At 33.4% G+C, this 22,616-nt stretch overlaps 1 protein-coding gene across 8 annotated transcripts in view; it reads left to right on the top strand.

Moving 5' to 3' along the window:
- Nuak1 (Nuak family kinase 1) overlaps nt 1–22,616 on the top strand; it is a 45,093-nt gene that overhangs the window by 17,438 nt on the left and 5,039 nt on the right. For 5 of the 8 annotated variants that reach the window (XM_074180234.1, XM_074180233.1, XM_074180232.1 and 2 more), the window contains exons 7-12: nt 797–964; nt 1,016–1,246; nt 4,487–4,618; nt 4,674–4,797; nt 4,850–4,977; nt 8,722–8,891. In XM_074180234.1, the coding sequence (XP_074036335.1) occupies nt 797–964; nt 1,016–1,246; nt 4,487–4,618; nt 4,674–4,797; nt 4,850–4,977; nt 8,722–8,891 (953 nt within the window). Of the gene's footprint in view, nt 1–796; nt 965–1,015; nt 1,247–4,486; nt 4,619–4,673; nt 4,798–4,849; nt 4,978–8,721; nt 8,892–12,128; nt 12,225–22,233; nt 22,277–22,616 lie in introns of all 8 variants that reach the window. The other 3 variants (XR_012466815.1, XM_074180235.1, XM_074180236.1) reach the window with 3 other exon arrangements.

Here is a 22,616-nt window from a genome sequence, read left to right on the forward strand (position 1 = left end):
TTATTATACCATTATTTTTGACGTTGACGTATTAGAGGCACCCCGTACATGTTTATTTTCCTAAACGATGAGACACCCTGTATGACAGCCATGTTTTTGTCTTTAATCCGATTTTTCGTTCACTATTAATATTATACCATTATTTTTGTAATTCCACCGCGCTCTTATCTAATGAATCTACTCGATGCTCATTCCATCCTTCTATGCGTCGATCACGTCGCACACCTCTCTTTCCCACTCACTACCGTAAGTACGTTCCCTAGGGATTACGTCCCAGAAGCCCTGTATCTCATCTACTAATGTTACCTTTTTTTTTAATGTCCAAGATGGTAGATTTACCCACTCTATAATGTTTCGACAAAGATAAGTCATTGTCACCTCTTTCAAGTCGATTTAATATTTTGAGTTTGGTTTTTATAGTTGAAAACTTACGTTTCTTGTGAATACGACATAATATGACACTGTACAGGGCACACACAGTAATTAATATACAAATTATGTACGCACAACGAACCACAAAACGCAACTACAACTATTCTCTCACACAGACAAGGCTAAAAACAGACTAGCCCGCTAGTGGAAGGGGGAAAGGACGGTTCAAGAAACTCTTCCAAGGTCATTGTTCCCTCATTGTGCTGTGCAAAGTTCACTTGTCATTTTTAAAATGGGCGTTCGAATTTTCGACGTTCGGATTATTGACGCTCTATTGTACTTAATTTTCTCATCACAACAGCAGTTTGTGTGTTCAAACATATTAAACCCAACCGGTTACATTTACTATGTTGATGTATTCCAGGTCAACCTCGATAGAGCAACATAGTGTAGTAAAGGGCCGGTCCAAAGAAAGAATTATACCAATTTCATTTGAAAAGGAAGAGGAAACCGAGGACAATGTGCAATCACCCCCATCTAAACCTCCCGTGCCAAGGTTTTTCCAATCTCAAAGATCGGATAGTTCACAGAAGTAAATGCGTGCTGTCTTTCGAAAGCACATATAAAACTTTCCTTTTTTTAGGACTTCCCTTTCAAGGCAGTCAACTCAAGATTCTGATACTGAAACTGTAGGTTCAACAGGAGAACCCATTAAAAAGTCACCTAGAGAGTACATAATACCGATAGCCGTAGAGGGAGGAGGCTATGTAACACCAAGAGCTGGCAGTTTGGAACCTAGTGAAACAGTCAGCAGCACAACTAGTACCATGACCAATAGGAGCAAGACGAAGTTCGGAAGAGCCAGGAGAATGAAGTAGGTTACCTTAAATTTTCGCTGGACCGATTGATAAACTGTAACACTGGTTTCACTATACAATAGCTTTCTCAGGGGTATTCATATTTATTTATTTATTTGACACTTTGGTACATTGAGTACATGTGCTAAGTCATAATTAAAAAACAAAAATAAAACTACAGAAGTTGAACAATACAAAAACAATAAATATGGTTCACGTCCACAAACTTTCACAACATAGAAGTATTATATAAAAAATCGGAGAAGCTCTAGCAAATACTCTCAAAATGTCATGAAAAAGTTTCGTGCAAGAATTCCTCAAGACTGTAGTAACACTTCTGTAAGAGAAGTTTCTTCACCTCAATTTTAAAAAGTTTATCTGACTCGATTTTCCTAATAGATGCCGGCAAGTTATTATAACAGTTTGTTGTATTAAATAGTGGGGAGCATCTAAAGTGAGCCGTTTTGTGTGAGGGGGTTCTTAACAGTTTCCCATGACGTGTGTCTCTACCATGTATATCCGCATTTGTGACAAATTCAGTTATATTGTTACGGGCTAAAGTGACACACTTCAAGATAAATAAAGAAGGTGCCGTCAATAGGCCCTCTCTTAAGAAAATTGGTCTACAACTATCTTGAAAATCTATATTAAAAATTAGTCTCAGCAATCTTTTCTGAGCAACAAAAACTCGTGGAAATTCCCTTGCACATCCCCAAGAAATGATATTAAAGCTGATGTGAGAATAAGCCATAGAAAAATAGACATTCATCAATCCAAAATTATCTAGAGTGTTTTTCAATTGTTTGATTGAGTAATATGCGGAATTGAGTTTGTTGCATACCTTCTGAATATGACCGCTCCAGGTCAAATTTTCGTCTAAAGACGTTCCTAAAAACTTCGCTGGAAGATCGAATACCATTTATTGTGGAAGAGTCACTGCTGAAATTTTTCCTAATAAATGATTTCATTGAAACAGATTTAGATTTATTCAGAATAAGTTTGTTACGTTGACACCAAGCACTGAATTTATCTATTATTTTATTTATTTTGTCTGACAACTCAACTTCGTTTTTGTCGGCCACAGTAATTGCAGTGTCATCCGCAAACATGGTTATGTGACACTCAGAAAAGAATTCAGACAGGTCATTTATGAAATTGAGGAACAACAATGGTCCCAGGACAGAACCTTGAGGCACTCCTAGTTTTACATCTTTGGGACTTGATAAAGTTCCATTGCAGCTAACTATTAGACTACGGTTTTCCATATATGATTTCACCCAGTTCAATAGATTATTTGGGAAACCTAGGCCTGCAAGTTTAATTATAAGAAATTCAGAAGAAATGGTATCAAATGCTTTTGACAAATCGAAAAAAAGTGTTACAACTAGTTTATTCGAGTCAACCTGTGTATAAATGAAATTTAATAAATGGTATGAAGCTGATTCAATTGATTTGTTCTTCCTGAAGCCATATTGGTTATTACTAAAAAGATTATTTTGATCCATGTAATTCAGAATTCTGTTACTAACAACTTTCTCAAACAGTTTAGAGAGGGAACAAAGTAAAGATATCTGTCTGTAGTTGTCTACCTCAGTTTTGTCGCCTTTTTCATATAGAGGCATATTGTGATTTGGTTCGAGTCTTTCTGGATACCTTTCGGCAAATAACTTGCATGTCCGGTCGACAGGCACAAAGTATATGCTCTGTTGATGAGGTAGTCGGATAGTCAAGTTGCAAGATTCCCACCTTGATACCCACGACAACCTTCCCATATGAGGGTTTTTGCACGTCAGCTACACCTAACAAATCCTTAGATTCAGCCGTGCTGGGCTTTTTCGCCTCTAATAAATTTGTTTGTATAATATAATTTCACAATTAGATTGTATTCTAATATATTTATGAACATGGGGTCTAGGGTTGAAACCATCATCCCAAGTGTAATGCAGATGTTATTGAAACTGCAACATATCACTTACTGAATTATATCTACAAAGAAGTGGATTCGAATAATTTTGTAATGTCTTTATTTTTTGATCTAACAAAAACATTTGACACAGTATCTCCTAAATTTCTAATTGCAAAACTAACCCAACTTAGTTTCCCGAAAACTTGTTCAAATGGATTGAATCTTGCCTCAAAGGGCGTACCATGACTGTAAAATGTGAAAATGTGAGATCAAGGTGCAATGACGTTAAGCTTGGAGTGCCACAGGGGTCAGTGCTTGGACCATTGATTTTTTGTTGTATGCAAATGATTTGTCAGAATATCTAAAAGATTGCCACCTTACTATGTTTGCGGATGATACCATTATCACAGTTACAGGGGTTAATATTGATGTACTGCTTAGTAAGGTAAAATGCATAATCGATGGTGTCAGTGAAACAGATTAATATTGAACTCACAAAAACTGTAATAGTGAATTTCTATAATAGGAAAAATGGTGTTCCAGATGACCTTCAAGTTATTGACGAAATAAAGATTTGTAGCGAAGTAAAACTTTTAGGAACTTAATTGGATGAAAGCTTATCATGGGATCTGCAAATAAAAGATGTCTGCCACAAACTAAACAAGACATTTTTTGATTTAAGGCAAATGAAAACATGCATGAACACAGCGAGTCTACTAGAAATCTATTTTGCTATGGCATATAAACATATATAGCTAGCATGGGGTTGCAGTAATGAATTCATCAGAGTATTCGTAGCACAAAAGCGCATAGTTAGACCAATTTTCAGCATTGAACACCAAGACAGCTATAAACCAGTATTCGTTGGGGAAAAATTATTATCGGCTCCCTCCATATACATTCCCAAATGAAACGGTGCATAGTTACAACACACATCATGGTGATGTTTTGCATTTTCCGAGTCATAAGACAACAAAATATAAAAAGTTCCTTTGTATAATGCCATAAATCTGTATAATAAATGACCAGAGCAGATCAAACAAATTACCTCTGATAGAGTATTTCATAGTAGAGTAAAGCAATTGCTGCTGCAAAAATGTTACTATAGTTGTGATGAATTCCTGGATGATGATTTCCGATGAGCACTGATTGTCATTATTTTTTTCTCTTATTGTTATTTAGTCTTATCTTTGACGCTTGTTCCATATTTTTGCTGGGGAATACATATACACACTGTTATTATATTCTATATATATTTTAAGTTATTGACATACCATATGTACATACTGTACCAGTGGCAAATAAATAAATATAACATTTAAAAGTTTCATTTTTCAATTACTATTTTCAGCTCCCTATTCAGCGACAGAGACTCTGAAGATGAATCTTCTCCATTTTCCACCTTACATCGACATGGATCAATTGGAAAAGACAGTGATAACGATGATTCTAAAAGAGATGCTTTCCATCTGCACAGGCTAAGGTATGTCATCTTTATCTCCAGGCTGATTTGTGTTTCATTGTAAATATTTTTTTAGGAGTACAAGGCCCAAAAGATCGAACTTGGAGCACACTGATTCTTTGAGCTCTGGAGAAGAGGATGATGATGAAGGATTTGAAATATTAACTGCAGAAAACTTGTTTTCCACTCTGCTCTCTAGGGTAAGTGAGAACAACATAAATTACAAAATGATGTGACTGTTTTCCATGTCAGGTTCGAGATTTAACCCAAAAACTAAATGTTGACGATGGAGTTAGACCTGGTTTCCCAAGCAGTCGACTGCTGAGTCATTTTGATCACGGTACAAACTTCTGGAACAGAATGGAACATCCCCTTTCAAGGTAAGAATCTACTTATAGTTTTTTTAATTCTAATGTAGACTTCGATCGTATGTGTATTGGTTCGTTAATTTTTCAACTATTTTTGCTCCCTGCTAGCACTCATTACATTATTACATATAGAAGAGATGTTAAAAAAATTATGTAAGTTCAGTTCATATACTAGGTAGAGAATTGACATAGTAGTGAAATGTAGCTGGAACTAAATTTTTGATGAAATTCGCAGAAAAATAAATCCTTTTATATATTATTGTTGTGAATTATGCCCTAAAGAAAATAACACCGGCCGCCGCTGATCGTCATAAATCAATTGTGACGTGCTCAACTTGACGTGCGGTCGCGGCCGTTCTAGACGTGGCGTTGCTTCGAGAATAATGCTAACGGCATCGATGGAATTCCGGCGAATTTTCTACCGTCTTGGATTGTCAATCAATCAGTATACTGTATTGTCCAAGAAAAGATATTCTTATTGACAAAGCTTTCTATAATATGAAGGGATTCTATAATTAAATTTGACATATTTTTATTGTTGTTTTTATTTTATTTTTATCGTTGTTTTAGACAAATAGTATTCTATATAACACAGGTCGACAAATACAAAAATTTTCACAACACAAAAAGTGATGTATAAATATTCTTATTTACATCGCTTATTATAATCTAAAATGATCATACAGTGCCTTCATTTCAAAACTTCCCACCCCTAGTACTTCGTTTAGCAGGGAGAATTTGTCGTAGGCAAAAAACACGTCAATTTAGATATCGAGGGGTAGGTGCCAGTGGTATTTTTGGTTTAACCCCCTTACCCGCTACCCCCACTTGATAATTTTAAATGGCACCTCCTATCTTGTAACACATCATTTTAAAGATCTTAAAAATCTTCAGTCAACCCCATTTGGAAAACTGAAATTGGTTGATCCGTTCTCGTAAAATAGGGCAAAAAGAAAATTACCTATAACAAAATGCAAAAATTTATGGAACTGCTACCACTGACTCAATAACGGTATGTTTATGTCTCTTTTTTACACAGAGTTTTTTGCTTCAGCTGAAAGTGAGATAAGGCCACACGGTTGCTTCTTGGCATCAGTTACAATTAAATGGTGAAAACATTTATCAGAATTAGTTATTCCTGATTTTAAACTGATTGTCAAGTGGTGTCAGTTACACTGACAGTAATACAAATCGTAATGGTGTACACTTTACAAGAAAGAACTGAAATTATTTTTATTTATGGTGCTGAAGATAGGTGTGCTCATAGGACAGCCCAGGTTTTTAATTAAAGACATGCAGGCCAAAATGTGAGTCACCGATATGTTCTAGACCTTATTCAAAAATTTTAAGAGACCGATTCTGTGTGCAACAAAGCAGTAAAGCAGCCGAGAGTTCTTACAGAAGCCGCACAAATTAAGATTTTAGGCCAATTCGCCGTTGAGCCTAGTACTTCAATTTCGAAAGTCGCTGAGTTAGTAAATATTTTAGTTGGTTCTATACACAAAGTTTTAAAACTAAACAAGTTCTTTTGTTACAAAATGAGTATTCTTCAGCAACTCAGTGCGGATGACTATGATAGGAGAATTAAATTTTGTGAAATAATGACTGTGAGAATTCAAAATGACCCGAATTTGATAAAAAATATTTGCTTCAGTGATGAATCAACTTCTTTTTTTAATGGCTTTGTAAATAAGCTTAACTGTAGATACTGGGATAATGAAAATCCACACTTGTTTCGAGAGGATCATACGCAATATCCACAAAAAACAAACGTCTGGGCTGGAATTCTGGGAAACGAAATAATTGGCCCTATTTTTATTGAAGAAAATTTAACTGGTCAATTGTATTTAAACTTATTGGAAAATGTAATCGATTCACTCATAACACAGTCCCTGCTAAATGAAGTACTACGGGTGGGAAGTTTCGAAATGAAGGCACTGTATGTATAATTGAATTCTCAAATAGTATTCTAGTACATTAAACAAGTTTACAAAGCCAAAAATGTATCACAATACAAGAAAGTGAGCATTATTGTATGTAAACGCTATTTACGAGCATATCGATATAGTCAAGTCATAGTATCAACCAGTAATTCCACTCCCACCACTTTCATTAATAAATTCACAAAGTTCTCGGTGACCTCGAAACGAAGTGCGGAGCCAATTTCGTTCTTTTACCATAGGCGTGCGCTCATATAAAAACGAAATTTAAGAATATAGAAGATTTTGTGGTAAGTAAGCAACTACAAAAACTAAAATCAATAATAAACTATAAACTAAACTCAATATCAATTTACTATCGTTTATTATAACTAATCCGATGCCGTCGAATCCTTCGATACTACAGCACTAAACGCGTTGGATCAGAATCTCATTCTAAGAGCGGTCGAAGATCCCTGGCAACTCAGGCGAATCCTGTGGTAAGAGAGCCTACTGGTTGTATATGTATATATATATATATATATATATATATATATATATATATATATATATATATATATATATATATACATATATATGATGAGCTGTTTTCTCGGGTTTCGCTCCGTGTTCTGTGTATTTTCTCCCCATAAGGATTATTTTCACAACGTTTCGGCAAAGTCTCATTTGCCATCTTCTGGTGATGTCTGGTTTTTTTCAACTAGACTGATTAATTCGAACTCTGTGTCTCAATTTATAGGGATGGATGTTTCCCTTTACCTGCGTTGCTGCCACTACCTGTGTTTGCTCGACTACCTGTTTTGGTCTTATTACCTGAGCTGCCTCTCCTGTCTCTGTTATTGTACCTGTATTGTCATGTACCGAGTTTTGCCTCTGAAGTTGAGCGGTCTGATTGCTTGTGCGAAGTGATAAAACGGATCTCCATGTTGATGGTAATCTTTGCGCATCATCCCTCTTGTTCATATTATTAGGTCGTTTTTCAATTTCGATTGCCTCTCTGATTGTTCGTGAGTAAAAGTTTTCGTTGCTTGCTAGCATTTTTGTGTTGTCGAAATTGATGTTATGTCCTGTTTGAAGTACGTGTTGAAAGAGAGAAGACGTGGTGACTTTTCCCTTCACTGCTAGTTTGTGTTCATCTTTGCGAATGTTGATTCGTCTGTTGGTCTGGCCGATGTAAGTCCTGTCACAATCATGGCATGGTACTTCATACACTCCTTGTGATTCCAGTGGTATCTGATCCTTGGGATTACGAAGCATGGACCTTATTGTTCGTTCTGGTACGAACGAAGTTCGTACCAGAACGTACCAGAATACCAGAATATATATATATATATATATATATATATATATATATATATATATAGCCTACTGGTTGCTGTAGTATCGAATCCTTCGATACTACAGCACTGAACGCGTTGGATCAGAATCTCATCCTAAGAGCGGTTGAAGATCCCTGGCAACTCGGGCGAATCCTGTGGTAAGAGAGCCCACTGGTTGTATATTCTACTGTGGTCAAGTGAAGTCAAGTTTAGTGGACAGTGTGGTACCGAACGATCTAATAAGGCGATAGACATTTGATTAATACTTGAGGTTTTAGTTGAAGTGTTTGGTTGTATTAACAGTGAAATGAAGTTGAGTTTGATCATTGTATAGTGTAGTGAAACTATTTTTCGAAGGGTTCGAAGGGCGGGGATTTTTGTAAATTATTTTCTTTGGGCATAATTCACAACACTATTTATAGGTGGACAAGTAGACTTTAAATAGAATTTTCTATAGATCGATCAACTGTTCTTCAGGTGGTATTTTTATTTCACAGGCATTCTTCGTTGGGTAGGACGTTCAATCGAGATAGGCCAATATCGAAAGCAAGTACTGGTAGTAGTTTTGGAGTACCCTGGAGGAGAAGTGTTAGCAAGGATTTAGCATCTGATATTGACAGTGTATTCAAAAATGCAACAAATACTACTGCTCCACGTCCAACTGGAGGTAATTATTTTGATATATAACCCGTTAAAGTAGATTTTGTACTGTGATACCGATATTTCTGTATTTACAAAGCATTCAATTTTGTGTCGTAGTTAAATGTTACAATTTTTCTTGCTCGTTGTAGTTTGTAGGGTATTTTTCCTGCAACCAACCTATTCCCGTTTTTGTAACTTTTTTGTTTTGAGTACAAAATGGATTTTTTTTTATACAGATAATCATAAAGACAACTACCTACATTCAATTGTCTTCGATTATACTCTTTGGTGTACCAATGTACAATGATTTATCTGTAACTTTTATAAATGAATTTGTATTAACATATTTTGATGTATAGCAAAAATTAGTAAAAATAACTACTTGCCGTTGATATAAAATGATTATAACAATTAAAAAGTTCATTTAGATTCATTTTTATTGGTACAGGTCTCTTGGAATTATGAACAATTACTTTCAACATTTATATCTCTAGAAGTACAAGATTTTTCAAAAGTTCTGGATTTCTCTGAAATAGTTTTTGGTCCAATATGCTGAATATTGGACCAAGCTGGAGTCTAAATCCAAAACAAGCACTTTTTCCACAAACACCAGAACGCACGTTTCACCAACCAAGTTGGCATCTTCAGGATATGAAGTTTTTATTTCATTTTTTTATTTATTTATTGCACAGGATCACCCCTTTTATAATAGTACAAGCATCAAATATAATAAATATTCATATACAATTTGAAAATTAATGAAAAGACTAAAAATGTAAAAGTGAGACTCAATGAAAATTCAAGCAAAATGAGTAAAAGCACTAAGATCATTATTTCTGAGAGTTCTCATTGGCACAGCCTCTCGAAAAATTCCAGGCATGTAATAAGGCCATAATTCATTAGTGTATAAATATTAGGTCAGCATTCTCCCTTCTTCTGCTCAACAAGTCTAGGTTAAGACTCTTCAAAAGAATTGTATAATCACGATTGTCAATGTGCATATTCATTGTAAAAGCACAAACTCTCAGGAATTTATGTTGGACTCTTTCCGATTTGACACACAAATAATGAAGCCATTTTCGAAGCGGGAGACTATTAAGGCAAGATAAACCATTCTAATTGAATTGATAGATAATAGTTTGCAGTTTTGTAATATAAAGCCCAGTAGCTTTGGTGTATTGATAGCAATATTATTTGTATGATCTACAAATCGCAATTGCTTGTTGAAGATAACTCCTAGATAGATATAGATAGATAGATACTTTATAGATATAGATAGATAGATACTTTATTTGACCACATTATGTATACACATTTGTAGCAAGTCGTACAGAATACACAATTTGAAGTAACACAATTTAAAAAAAATATACATATATACACATATACATACACATGTACACATATACATAAATATGTAATAGATGAGTTACAAATACAAATAAAATAACAATAGACCTTGGAGTAAAGATATCACAGCAGGTTAAGAGAATAGAAGTCATAGCGGGATGATCATTCACATGTCAACTCATTATTTATATAATTCAGTTGGTAGTTCTTGAATTCATCGAGAGAATAGAATGCGTTGTTATTGAAAAATGTTTTAGTTATTCTCTTGAATTTGTTTTGGCTCAAATTTTTAATGTGGGCGGGAATTTTATTGAAGAGGTTCAAGTCGAGCGAATTTTTGGTTGAGGTAGTGAGTCTGCATCGCGGATTGATCAACTGATTATTGTTTCTTGTATTGTAATTATGTGTATCGGAGTGAGTTTGGTAGATACCGATGTTCTTGTGGATCTATAGCAGGCAATATATATAGTGACATAATTTTGAATTCGGTAAAGTAGTTTCTACAAGATTCCATATATCCCCCACAAGCTAATATCCGTATGGCCTTTTTCTGTATTCGGAGAACTTTAAGTGAGAGACTAGAGTTTCCCCATAGTCGTACACCATAAGTAATGTGTGAATGGAACAGGGCAATGTAAGATATTCTCAATGATTGGAAACTGGTTACCGTTTTCGGTTGTCTTAGGAGATAGAGTTGATTCGAAAGTTTAGAGCACAGTTGGTCAACATGACAGTTCCATTTCAAAGAGTGATCCAAGGTTATACCCAAAGGTTTAACTTTATCTGCTGAGTTCTCACGACAGTTAGTTGAAATGGAAATCCTTTGGCACTTATTAGGGTTTTGTTTCAATTTGTTTGTTAGAAACCATTCTTCCGCTTCCTTCATTGAATTGACAAGTGTTAGTCAATCAATCAATCAATCAATCAATCAAACATGTATTGAATCAGTTTTCCTTCACAATCACATTAGACAAAAAAAACATAACATCATAAAATACTGACCGATTCAACAGGTCAAACAAACATAAAAAAGTGAATATAAAACATAAAACGTACATAAAAAAAGTAAGCTACAATCAAATTAGGATTCAAGGAGAAACTCATTCACAGAGTAGTATGCTTTTTGCAATAGAAAAATCTTGAGTCGCCTTTTGAAGACATTGATATTTGAGGATTTAATGTCCTCACTGAGCTTATTATATATCTTAACCTCAAATCAATGGAGTGATTCTTTAATACTGTCAATCTACTATAAGGTTGATGTAGTTGAGGGTTATTTCTGGTGAAATGTTCATGGATTTGCTCATGTCTAGGAATAATTGAAATATTGTTTTTTATATATTATCAAAGTTTGGTAGATATGCAAACTAGGCATTATTAATAAACTATAACGAATGAATAATGGCCTATCTTGAAGATACCCCAGCCAGAATTCTGATTATCTTTTTGTAAATAACAAAAACTTCATCGGCTTTAGCTGATAAGCCACACTGTTCAAGACCATAGGAAATTACTGACTGAATTAAACAGTCTAATGATTCTATCGGCCAGAAAATTTTAAGGTCGTCTGCAAACATAAGAAAGTGAGTTTTCAAAACATTCAGTAATGTCATTAACAAAGATGTTGAATAGAAGAGGTAAATAAAGAGACCCTTGAGGTACTCCCGACGTTATATGAATGATAGTTGACCTCCTCACCTTCTGAAAACGCCTCCTTGATAAGTTAAACGTGCATCGAGAAGAGTATTACAGTTTTATTGTTTGCGAAAAGTGTTTGTTTTGGTTCCAGAGGTTCCGGCTTTAAAAAACTCGAATATTAATCGTACTGTTGCAAATATAATTCAAAATGCATCAAAATATGTAGTCAATGGGCATCGTTTCGCATGGCCGTGACGGTGTTGTGTGGTTGCAGCGCGAGTGCGTGTTACGGTGCATGTGCCCTGCGGACCAGCCACACAGAAGGGCACCCACTAACTGCCTGCTGGCTACCTGCTACAACACAGACTCGGTAGGCCGCATGCACAACTAATTCATTTATCATTTCGCCCCCTACAAAACATTCGACCAATTGCGAATTGAGCTCATAACAGATACATTATTCTAATTCTGTTTGATATAATGTTGTTAAATGTAAGAAGAATGGGAGAATTTTGATGCTCAGGATAAATCAAATTAAAATATGCTTTATAACCCAAGATCTGAACATCTTATTGGCAAAGTCTATTAAATTAAAACGTGTATGGGACATTAAATTAACAAATATAAGCTATAAAATAATGCTTATGAGACAAGAGCAGAGTATATGGACAGAACAATATTAAGCCCAGCTGAACAGATACAAATATAAGTACATGAATATATGAATATTGACTAAATGTAAATATATAATGCTACGTAATGAACATTGATAGCCATTTCGTGTTGATTTCAATTACTTGTTTACACAAAGCTGCGTGCCAATTACTCGATAGAGCCTTGGTAGAATTCGTCTACATTATAATAGGGCCTCCCAAAAAAGAAATCTTTTACTTTCTTTCTGATTTTTTTTTTAATTATATATTCGCCCTAAATTAATGGGAAGGTGATTAAATAACTTGTTGCTACTGAAAATAATAGAATTTTGTGTAAGGGCTAGAGTAGGTGTTGGAAGGGAAATGAAGTAAGACTGACGTGTACTGTAAGTTGAGGTGGTATTAAATTGATTTTTATATTTTTTGTGGATAAGACACACTGTTTCCAAAATATTTATTTATTTAACGGGTAGTCCCAATTACAATTTGTTATAAAAAAATAATTTGTAAAATCTTAACTAAATTAAAGATAATAAATTCAATAAATACATAATACAATATAAAAAAAGCAATACAATAATATAGTGATATAATAGAAAGATATATTAAGGTCATCATAATACTAGGCAATCTAGTAACTAGGCAATCTAGTAATTTGAAAATTTCAAAAAATCGAATCTGACATTGAAAGAAAATCATTATAGGCACTCTCTTAGAATAACCATTTACAATAGTTTACTAGGTAAAATCAAATGAACTATTTCATTCGCCAAAAAATTTCGAACACATAACATTTTTCATTTTCACATTTTTTAAAAATAATTTTAAGTTCATTATTAGGTTGTTCCAAAAAATTTGTCTGTTTTTATGAGTGTAATTTGAACTGTAATGTCTCGGTGAATACTTACTCAATTTAATCGAAATTAGTGTCATTTTAATCAGTGCACTTTTGCCAATGTAACACAAGTCGATTATTCCCACCAGCATGAAAATTGTGTGCTCGAAATTCTATCAAGTCGACGAAGGCCGTTTTGCCTGTTCCTCCTGGTTGGCGGAGGTTCTACCGTTGGGAAAGTTATCGAAGTTCTTGAAAAGATGGTAGTCGCTTGGCGAAAGGTCTGGAGAGTATGGTGGGTGAGGCACAACTTCGACGCCATCCTACGCATCGTTTGTGGTAGGTCAGTCACCACCAAGCTCTTCAAATTCTCGTTCTGGATTACTGTAGGTCGACCACTTCGGAGCTCACCTTCGAGGCTAAAATCTCCGTAAGGAAATTTCGCAAACCAACATCGAACAGTGCGTTCATTACCACTATCATTGCCAATTGCTTGGTTAATTTTTCGGTCTGTTTCGGCAGCGCTTTGGTTCAATTTGAATTCATAGAGAAAAATTGGCTGTCAATCGCTTAACGACATCACATAGTAATAATAATAATAGAATTTATTCATCAATCAAAGGTTATACAAGGCATTATACATTAACACATGCATAACACTTATCAGACTAATCAAGAAAGAAAATAAGGTAATCTACAAATAAAGTGTTAAGATAGTATAAGTATAGTCGCAAAACCAACCAGAAAAATTGTACATACAATAGTCAGTCTCACGAATTATAATAATATTGTTATAATAAGCTGAATAATAATAATAATCGGAATTTATTGCTCAACTGGCTATCGACCGAATAGTATAGGATCCCACTGCAAAATTATGTAGGAATAATGTAGACAATTAAAATTTAATTTTGAAGTGATTTCATAAGTAGGAGAATTCATTTTTCATAAGGTGCCAATTAGTAATTACCAGCCAGTACTATTAATTAAAATATTATTAATTGACTTTTAGAAATACATTTCGTTTACATTTTATGGAAATGAAGCCTACATCACTTAACAATAGTGTATTCGAAAGATTTGAAAAGTTACAGTTGCTGCTGATTGTTTAGCTGCTACCTCTACACAGCCAGGTGTAAATAGGTACGATTTTGTTTAAACTTATCGTTTATTATGTATATTTATTTCGTTAACACCACATTAAAGATCATATTTTTCTGTACATAATTTTATGAAGGTGCTTGGTAGGTACTGAAAATTTAAAGTGACAGAAAGTGAGTGCGCGACGCTACTGGTTAGACAAGTACGCTAAATACCAGGTGTACCTGTTTTTTGAGCCATTGCGCATGTCTCGATAAATATGGTTCTCAGTCAAGCAACTGAGCAACTGAGGTTTTGTATTGATTGTAAATTCTAACCAACCTATTTTGCAGCTAGAAATATGCTTCACTTTTATTGTTGTTGTTTCAATGATATTAAAATAATATTACTATTGTTTATGTAAAGCTTAAATTAACAAAATGTCGAAGTGTTTTTTGTGCAGTAAGTCAAATAAATTACTCAAATTTAATGAAGTATCATTTAAAAACTGTTTCTGTATGTCATCATTTCGGCGAAAAAAAAAATATAAATATTATGACATTATATTAACAGTAGAATCAACTGATTACTTCGGTTATCAAACTGATTGTCTCAAGAAAATTACTGTTATAAAACAAAAAGACAAAGAATAGTTTGAACATTTTTGCACAACATTAATTGTAGGTATAAATGTTTATTTTTTAAGAATAATTTTTAATTAGTGATCAATCTGTTTTCAGTAATTTTTATTAATTTTGAGTATCAAAAACATTTATCATTGTAAATTAAAAATACACACAAAAATATTTCAATTACAAATAAATGAATAATTTAATAAATATTAAATCAATTAAAAAAATTCACTGATTGGCATTACTTGATATTATTTTTTTGAATATTATTATTATATCTGTTTAGACCGTGGGTTGAGAACCCTACTTATCGAGGCATGCGCAATGGTTCAAAAAACGGGTACAGCTGGTATTTAGCGTCCTTGTCTAACCAGTAGCATAGCTCACTCACTCTCTGCCACTTTATTTTCAATGCCTAGCGTCTTTAAAGTCAGGAAACTTTGATTTGCGGAATTTTTTTACAAGCACTTTTATACAATTAAGAACAGAAAAAAATGATCTTTAATGTGGTGTCAATGAAATAAATATACATAATAAACGAAAAGTTTAAACAAAATCATACCTATTTACACCTGGCTGCGTTGAGGTAGCGGCTAAACAATCAGCAGCAACTGTGACTTTTCAAATCTTTCGAATACACTATTGTAAAGTGCTGTAGGCTTTATTTCCATAAGATGTAAACGAAATTTATTTCTAAAAGTCAATTAATAATATTTTAATTAGTAGTACTGGCGTGTAATTACTAATTGGCACCTTATGAAAAATGAATTCCCCTACTTATGAAATTACTTCAAAATTAAATTTTGATTGTCTACATTATTCCTACATAATTTTGCAGTGGGATCCCGTACTAGAAGTTCTTCCGCCCATGTAACAAAATTGCTTTGAAATAACATAGCTCATTTTACAATATAAAAAAATATATGAAATAAAAATGAACAAACAAAATAATTTCATTTATGAAGTTGTATTAATTTTTCTACAAGTCGATATCGTACTCTTGCATGGGGGTTTCTTGTCACAGCATACTTTCTAATGATTTCTACATTGTCGTGTTTTCTAGCAAACTTCTGAGTAAGTGACGGTAGTCTTTCCTCAATAGAGATAATACCAGCGAGTTGGTACAGCAGGGGGTTTGGAGGGTTATGTTTGGGGTTATTGGGATGCCTTAATCTTGTTATTTTCTTTATAGCCATTGTTTCGGATACTTTAATTGTTTTCAAGGCCCTTTGTTTGATATTGAGAAACATTAGTTTATATATTCGGCTTGCTGTTGATATGCTTGCACCTGCTCCCGGGTTTGTCAAACTTGTAAAATATGTGCTGCTCTTGTAATCACTTTTAGTCTGGAAATAAGCGTAACACCTAGGTAATCAACTGTCGATTTTGCATGTAAAGTATGTTGAAAAACGTTGATTGTTGGAGAAGTTGCGGAATTCCGATGATTAAATATGATGAACTGAGACTTAGGTGGGTTTGGCCGGAGCCTCCATTTATTGAACCAGTTATTTGTTAATGTTGCAAGACGTTTCAAATTGTTAATAACTGTGTCTAGCGTTTGATCGTGCGCAATTAGGGCGGTGTCATCTGCATACTGGGGAATATATGCTTCATGTCTGAAGTGGTTGATATTCCCTTGTGATGATAAATATCTGAGCTGTATAAGTTATATAACAATGGTGAGAGCGGTGAACCCTGCTCTGGGATAAATTCGTCTGAAAAACTACTCAGTATTTTAACTCTCAATTTCCTGTCAATTAGCAGATTCTTAATTGTAAGTACTAGATAGTTAGGACAGCCCAGTTGATGCAGTTCGAATAAAAGACCCTTGTGCTAGATACTATCGAATGCTTTGTTCATATTCAGAAAGATCGCTGCCGTTTTGTTCTTGGTCAGCTTGAATGTTTAAATGTTGTTCGTGAGAATCGTGAGAGGAAGTATAGTGGATCTTTCTTGTCTAAATCCAACAAACTGGTAGCTTGGAATTTCATCATTAAGCAGTTGGAGTAAACGGTTTCGTAAAAGTTTTTCAAAGTTTTTACCAATTACAGGCAGGAGAGTAATCGGACGATAGCTGTCTGTAAGGAAGTGATCCTTGTTTGGTTTGGGTAATAATCTGAAAATAGACAAAATTTCAAAATTCTTCATCGATCAGTATATACCACGACACAGAAGAATAAATATTTATTGCCATTAAAACGGACAAAACTTTTGAAACAACCTAATAACGTTTGTTTGTCGATAAGAAAAATATGAAACCTCTGACGAGAAATGAATCTATTGAAAACTTATCCCTCCCCAGAACAAAAAATCTGTCTCTCGAAGCACGTTTCGCTAACTAAGTTAGCACCTATTACCGAAATTAGTTATCTCGTGATGATGCTGCATTTTTGTGCTGGTGAGGGTGAGATTTGTTTTAATACTATTGATTGTATTCATGTATATCTATATGTGTTTTTGTATGAATATTATTTTTTCATTATTGTCCCTCTATAGGCATACTTTTCTTGGGATCAATAAGCATTATTATTATGAACATCTCATAAAATATTTGACATCGTTTTCTCTTGTTTTGTGTGTGTGAGTATGTGCACGTGCTCGTGTGCGTGCGTATGTATGTGTGTGTGTGCGCGTGTGTGGATGCGCGTGCGCTAAATTTTAGGACCATGAACTGCCGGAAACAAATATTTTTAATTGCTTTGAGACAATTGGTCAAGTGTTAACAGATTCATCTCATTTATTTTAAGTAAATTCTTGTTGGAATACATAAGTGGTGATTGAGAGTATAATTTCACAGTGTACTATGTACATTGTACAAATTTTTTTAATGTTATGATCAGCCTGTCACTGACTGTTGCAGCTCATATAGTACTACCCATAAATGCACCTACTTATCAATATTTATATTAGTAGTTTTTTCGTGGAGCTAAGAGATTTCTTTCGATAAGATCATTGAGCAAGGAAAATTCACATAATATTTTAGTGATAGTTGATAATGTAAGTTTTCGATATGTATTTATGTATTCCAAAATGTACACTGCCATAAGTAGCTAGAAAATGAACGTTTTTCAATACATTGTTTTTTCTCACAATAACACTTCGAACAAGTTGTACACATTAAAAACCCGCAATATACAGAATTGGTTTTTATCGAGAGTTACAAAAAAAATCAAACAAAAGTTTTCAATCTAGCTCATACTCATTCACTTCACGTAATTAAAAGTGACATTATTCAGGACATTTCACCTGAAATTCCCACATGGGATATCTTCAGAACTAGACCGTATATTTCAATTCTGCAAACTCTAGTGAATTAACAAAAATATCGACTTTAACTTGACATAACAGTCAATATAAATTATTCAATATATTGGGATATAGGTATAATTTAATGCCGAAGGAACAAAATTCTCATCGACAGTATAAAATGTTCAGAAATCACATGGTAGGTTTAGGTTCTGTATATACATACATGACATCATTCTAAATACACTATACATATACAGACATAGATATATACATTATATATGTAAAAACGAATATGTATCACTAAAACACTTGCTTGAAGAATAAATTTCATAAAGACTGACAAAATTGTATTTTAAAATCAGTTGGTAGCTGATAATTAATTTTCCAATGATGATAGATAGATAGATAGATATAATTTATTGGTGTTTTATACATTCATCAGTATTTACACATGTCAATATGTAGATATAATTAAAATTAGTATATGTCAGGCATCTATTAATACTTACATAAACAATAGATGCTTACAATTCATAGAACAAGTTTTTTCTTTTTTTGTAAAAAATATTTATATCTTATAAGTACATCTGAGTTATGACGATGAGCACATTTAAAAACAAAGCAGTAAAATTTAAAATTTGGTCCATTTTGACATATTTTTAAGCGGCAGTAGTTTGTACTCAAATCATTTTTATGCCTAGTGGAATTCATATTGAAATATTCATTATTGATATTTATAATTTAAGATCTTCAGTAATAACTAACTGGAGAAACTCGTAATATTCAATTTTTACCTTATACTATATTAGTTCCAGTCAAAATCTGTTCTTTTATGCATATTACTTGTACAAAATAATGATTTGACATTCGTTATTTTAGCTATTCCTCATCATTAATATTGAAAAATTGGAATGGACTCTTATGTCAAGTTTAAGTCATCATCATTCTTGCTAAATTACTAGCGTTTGCAGACTTGAAATATATTCTCTAGTTCTAAAGTTTTTGGTGAAATTCCCTGTAAACAATGTATATCTCATTTACAAGTATTTAATTTTTTATTACCATATTTGTATATAAAGGTTTCTCATTAACATTTATTTTACTAAGGTTTAATTTGCAGGAAAAATATCTCTATTATAAATGGTTTTATTTAATCAGTAATAATGTATACAATTTGTTGATTTTTTTTCAGTTTGAACTAACATTTAGTTAATACTTAATCTACAATGAAATGAAATAAATAATTTTGATATCATTCTGTCAACAAACCTAGGTTAACGGTTTCTTGAGTCGATGAATGGTTACTGTCAAAAATAAAAATCTTAATGTTAGCATGTCATTACAGATTACAGTAAGTATAGCTTGTTGTTGACTATAACTTGTGAAATTTGGAACAGTGAGAGATACCACCTCAAATGAGCAACAACACTAAATGTTCATTAGATACATGTAGAGAATTATTTCAGCTTAAATCCAGTAACCAATAATCAAACTTGTATTCCGACTGCTTGAACAAGTGTGTTTCGATTGCCATCTAACATCCTTTAGAATTCTCTTTTCAGTTTATTTGTTGAAATAATATGACACCAGACTTGACAGATAACTCGATAACCATGAGATATAATGCTTACTTGAACTCTTGAAAAATTTCTCTTTGAAAGGATGAAGAAATGGCACTCAATACAGAAAATCTATTGAACAGTTTCAGTTGTAGGGTTTTGGGTTTTTTGTTAATGTGATAATGAATAGTTCTTTCCAAATAAGCTTATTACTTAGATCTAGGTTAGGTTAGGTCCGGTCCAAAGTGATTGGGTCTATTCGACCCTCCACCGCAACCCGCAAGGGTTTATTGTGGCTTACACATATTCGCACTCGACCAAATAAACCCAGGTTCTTAATGAAGCCGATTAGTTTGTATGGTGAGTGGTCTTTCAGGTCAAACGGTTAGAGTACGGCTCTACCGAACTCTAAAAACGTTATTCGGTCCCCAGCGGGGCAGGCACAAAGTATGTGCTCTGCTGTTTCATCATTTTCCAAACAGAGGTGACACACAATGTCTTCCGACAGTTCGAGTCTCTGTATATGATGATTCAAATGACAGTGACCTGTAAGAAGGCCTGTGAGACATCATAGTTAATTCCTGGTATCAAGCTTCTCAGATCTAAATAATATTTTAGTTTTTCGCCAATATTTTTAATAGGCTTTATACTTCTTTATTGATTCATAATAAAGCAAGAAGAAGAAGAAAATGCATGTAAACATCAATCAAAATCCTTTATAAAAACGTTAAAAAAGGTGAATGAGCTCATTTGAAACAACTACTTACCTAACAGATATTGAATTAGAGATGAATGAAAAAAATTACTACACATTCAGAAATATGTAGTCTTGTAATAAAGAGGAATTTCCAAAAAATTGACCAAAATTGATAAAAACATTTGTGAAATTTTTACAAGACAGTTTACAAAACCGTAACATGTTTCACATAGAACAACTTCTTTAGGTCTCAGTGTTGGACACACGTTAAAAATCTGTTGTTCAGTGTGCCAGGTGTTATATGTTTTGTGAAAATCTCATCAAGTTTCAATAAATACATTTATGGTGGACTTTAAGTATCGACAGATTCTATCACAATAGTTTCGCACATGAGGTTGCATTTTTAATTTTTCACGATGCAGTAAATAAGTCTTTCAAAATTGGTTATTCAAAACAATCAAACTTTTCACTATCTACTTTTATTGATGAAACAATTTCATCAACTATTTGGAAATATTCTCAAGATCACCTCCACGTTCAAGAGTGTACGAGTTATTTTCAGTAAACAATGTTTTTTTTTTGTAATTTCATGCGTTTGGACATTCCGATTGTCATTTTACGAGAGCAACCTGCTTGTATCAACCTGAAAAAAAACCGTCAGGATTTATAAAACGAGGGCCGAGTGCAATGCTGTTACTAAATATACATATAAACGCGCTATTTATAGGCACGCGCCGCTGCCCCCTGGCCGGTACCGCCGCAACCGCTATGTCCCTGCATTTTAAATCTGTGATATCTTCGAAAATATTCAATTAAATTACATGCTGTTAAGGGCAATATTGATCTATATTAAACGCACAATGAATTTGAGGTACTTAATTGGATAAGAATTAATGCTGTATTGCTTAAAATCACTTCGTAAATAAGCCATTATTTCTCGAAGATAAAAAATGGTTATTGTGGGTTATTTCTAAAAGATAAACATGTGTCATCCTTTTGTGGACCTTTTTAAGGTGTATAATACTGTAGTACATTTTTTGATCTATCTCGTAGGGTTTAGCTAGTGTTTGCAATGTAAGCGCAAAAAAATTTGTTTATTTACGTCACATTATAATTCTCTAAAATTATCAGTGTTTCTCTAGTATATTATCATGTTTTACACATATAAACCTCTCTTTTGAATCACTCTATCTATTAAAAAACACAGCATCAAAATCCGTTGCGTAGTTTTAAAGATCTAATCATACACAGGGACATACAGCGGAAAGCGACTTTGTTTTATACTATGTAGTAATATGCCATTAAAAGCGCATTGCTGATGGAGCTAAAAATCGATTTGAAGAAGTTTTTGAGGAGACTATTTTGAAGACGACAACATTAATGTAGACGAATAAATGTTTTTTTTTTTCAAAAAACGAAAATTCACATTATTTTCTGAACATAATTCGTACACAGATTTCTTAGTATTTACAATTTCTATGGTATCTCAGGAAAGAGTGGAATTTCAATAATTTGGCAATAAGTTGAACTATCTATGATTGATTATATCCCAATATACTAATCAAGGCTTCACTAATGATATATTTCTTATTGCATGATGATTGACATTTCCTCAGTTTATTATTTTTTTTTATTTCAATTACTAATTTTTGTTGTTTGTGTTTTCATTTCAAGCTGCCGCAGATGTTTTGTGCCAAAAATTCATTAACTTCTGAAGGTAGGTTTTCATTTGTTTTGTGTTAAGAGAAGCATGAAGTTGATGTAATTAAAGTTGATGAGAGTCCGAAAGAATTTGAGAAGGAAGATTGAATTCTTGTCAGTCATCTAATCATATCTCAACCCTTTATGGCTTCTCTGTTGTTAATCCTAAGTTAAATTGATAGTATGATTCCTTCACATCATATGGAAAAATCTGTATAATTAACATTTGGGTTAATTGAGCTTTTATGATACCAGTTGGAGGTGACTTGAAATCCTAAACTAGTATCTCAAATAAATGTGTAACTAACTGATTTTACTCTCATCAACTTTATTTCGATATTCTTTGAAGTGTTGGA

The sequence above is a fragment of the Leptinotarsa decemlineata genome, unplaced genomic scaffold (genome assembly GCF_025532065.1).
Source record: "Leptinotarsa decemlineata unplaced genomic scaffold, Ldec_3_MD MMD2_tig00026294_RagTag_RagTag, whole genome shotgun sequence".
NCBI lineage: Eukaryota > Metazoa > Arthropoda > Insecta > Coleoptera > Chrysomelidae > Leptinotarsa > Leptinotarsa decemlineata.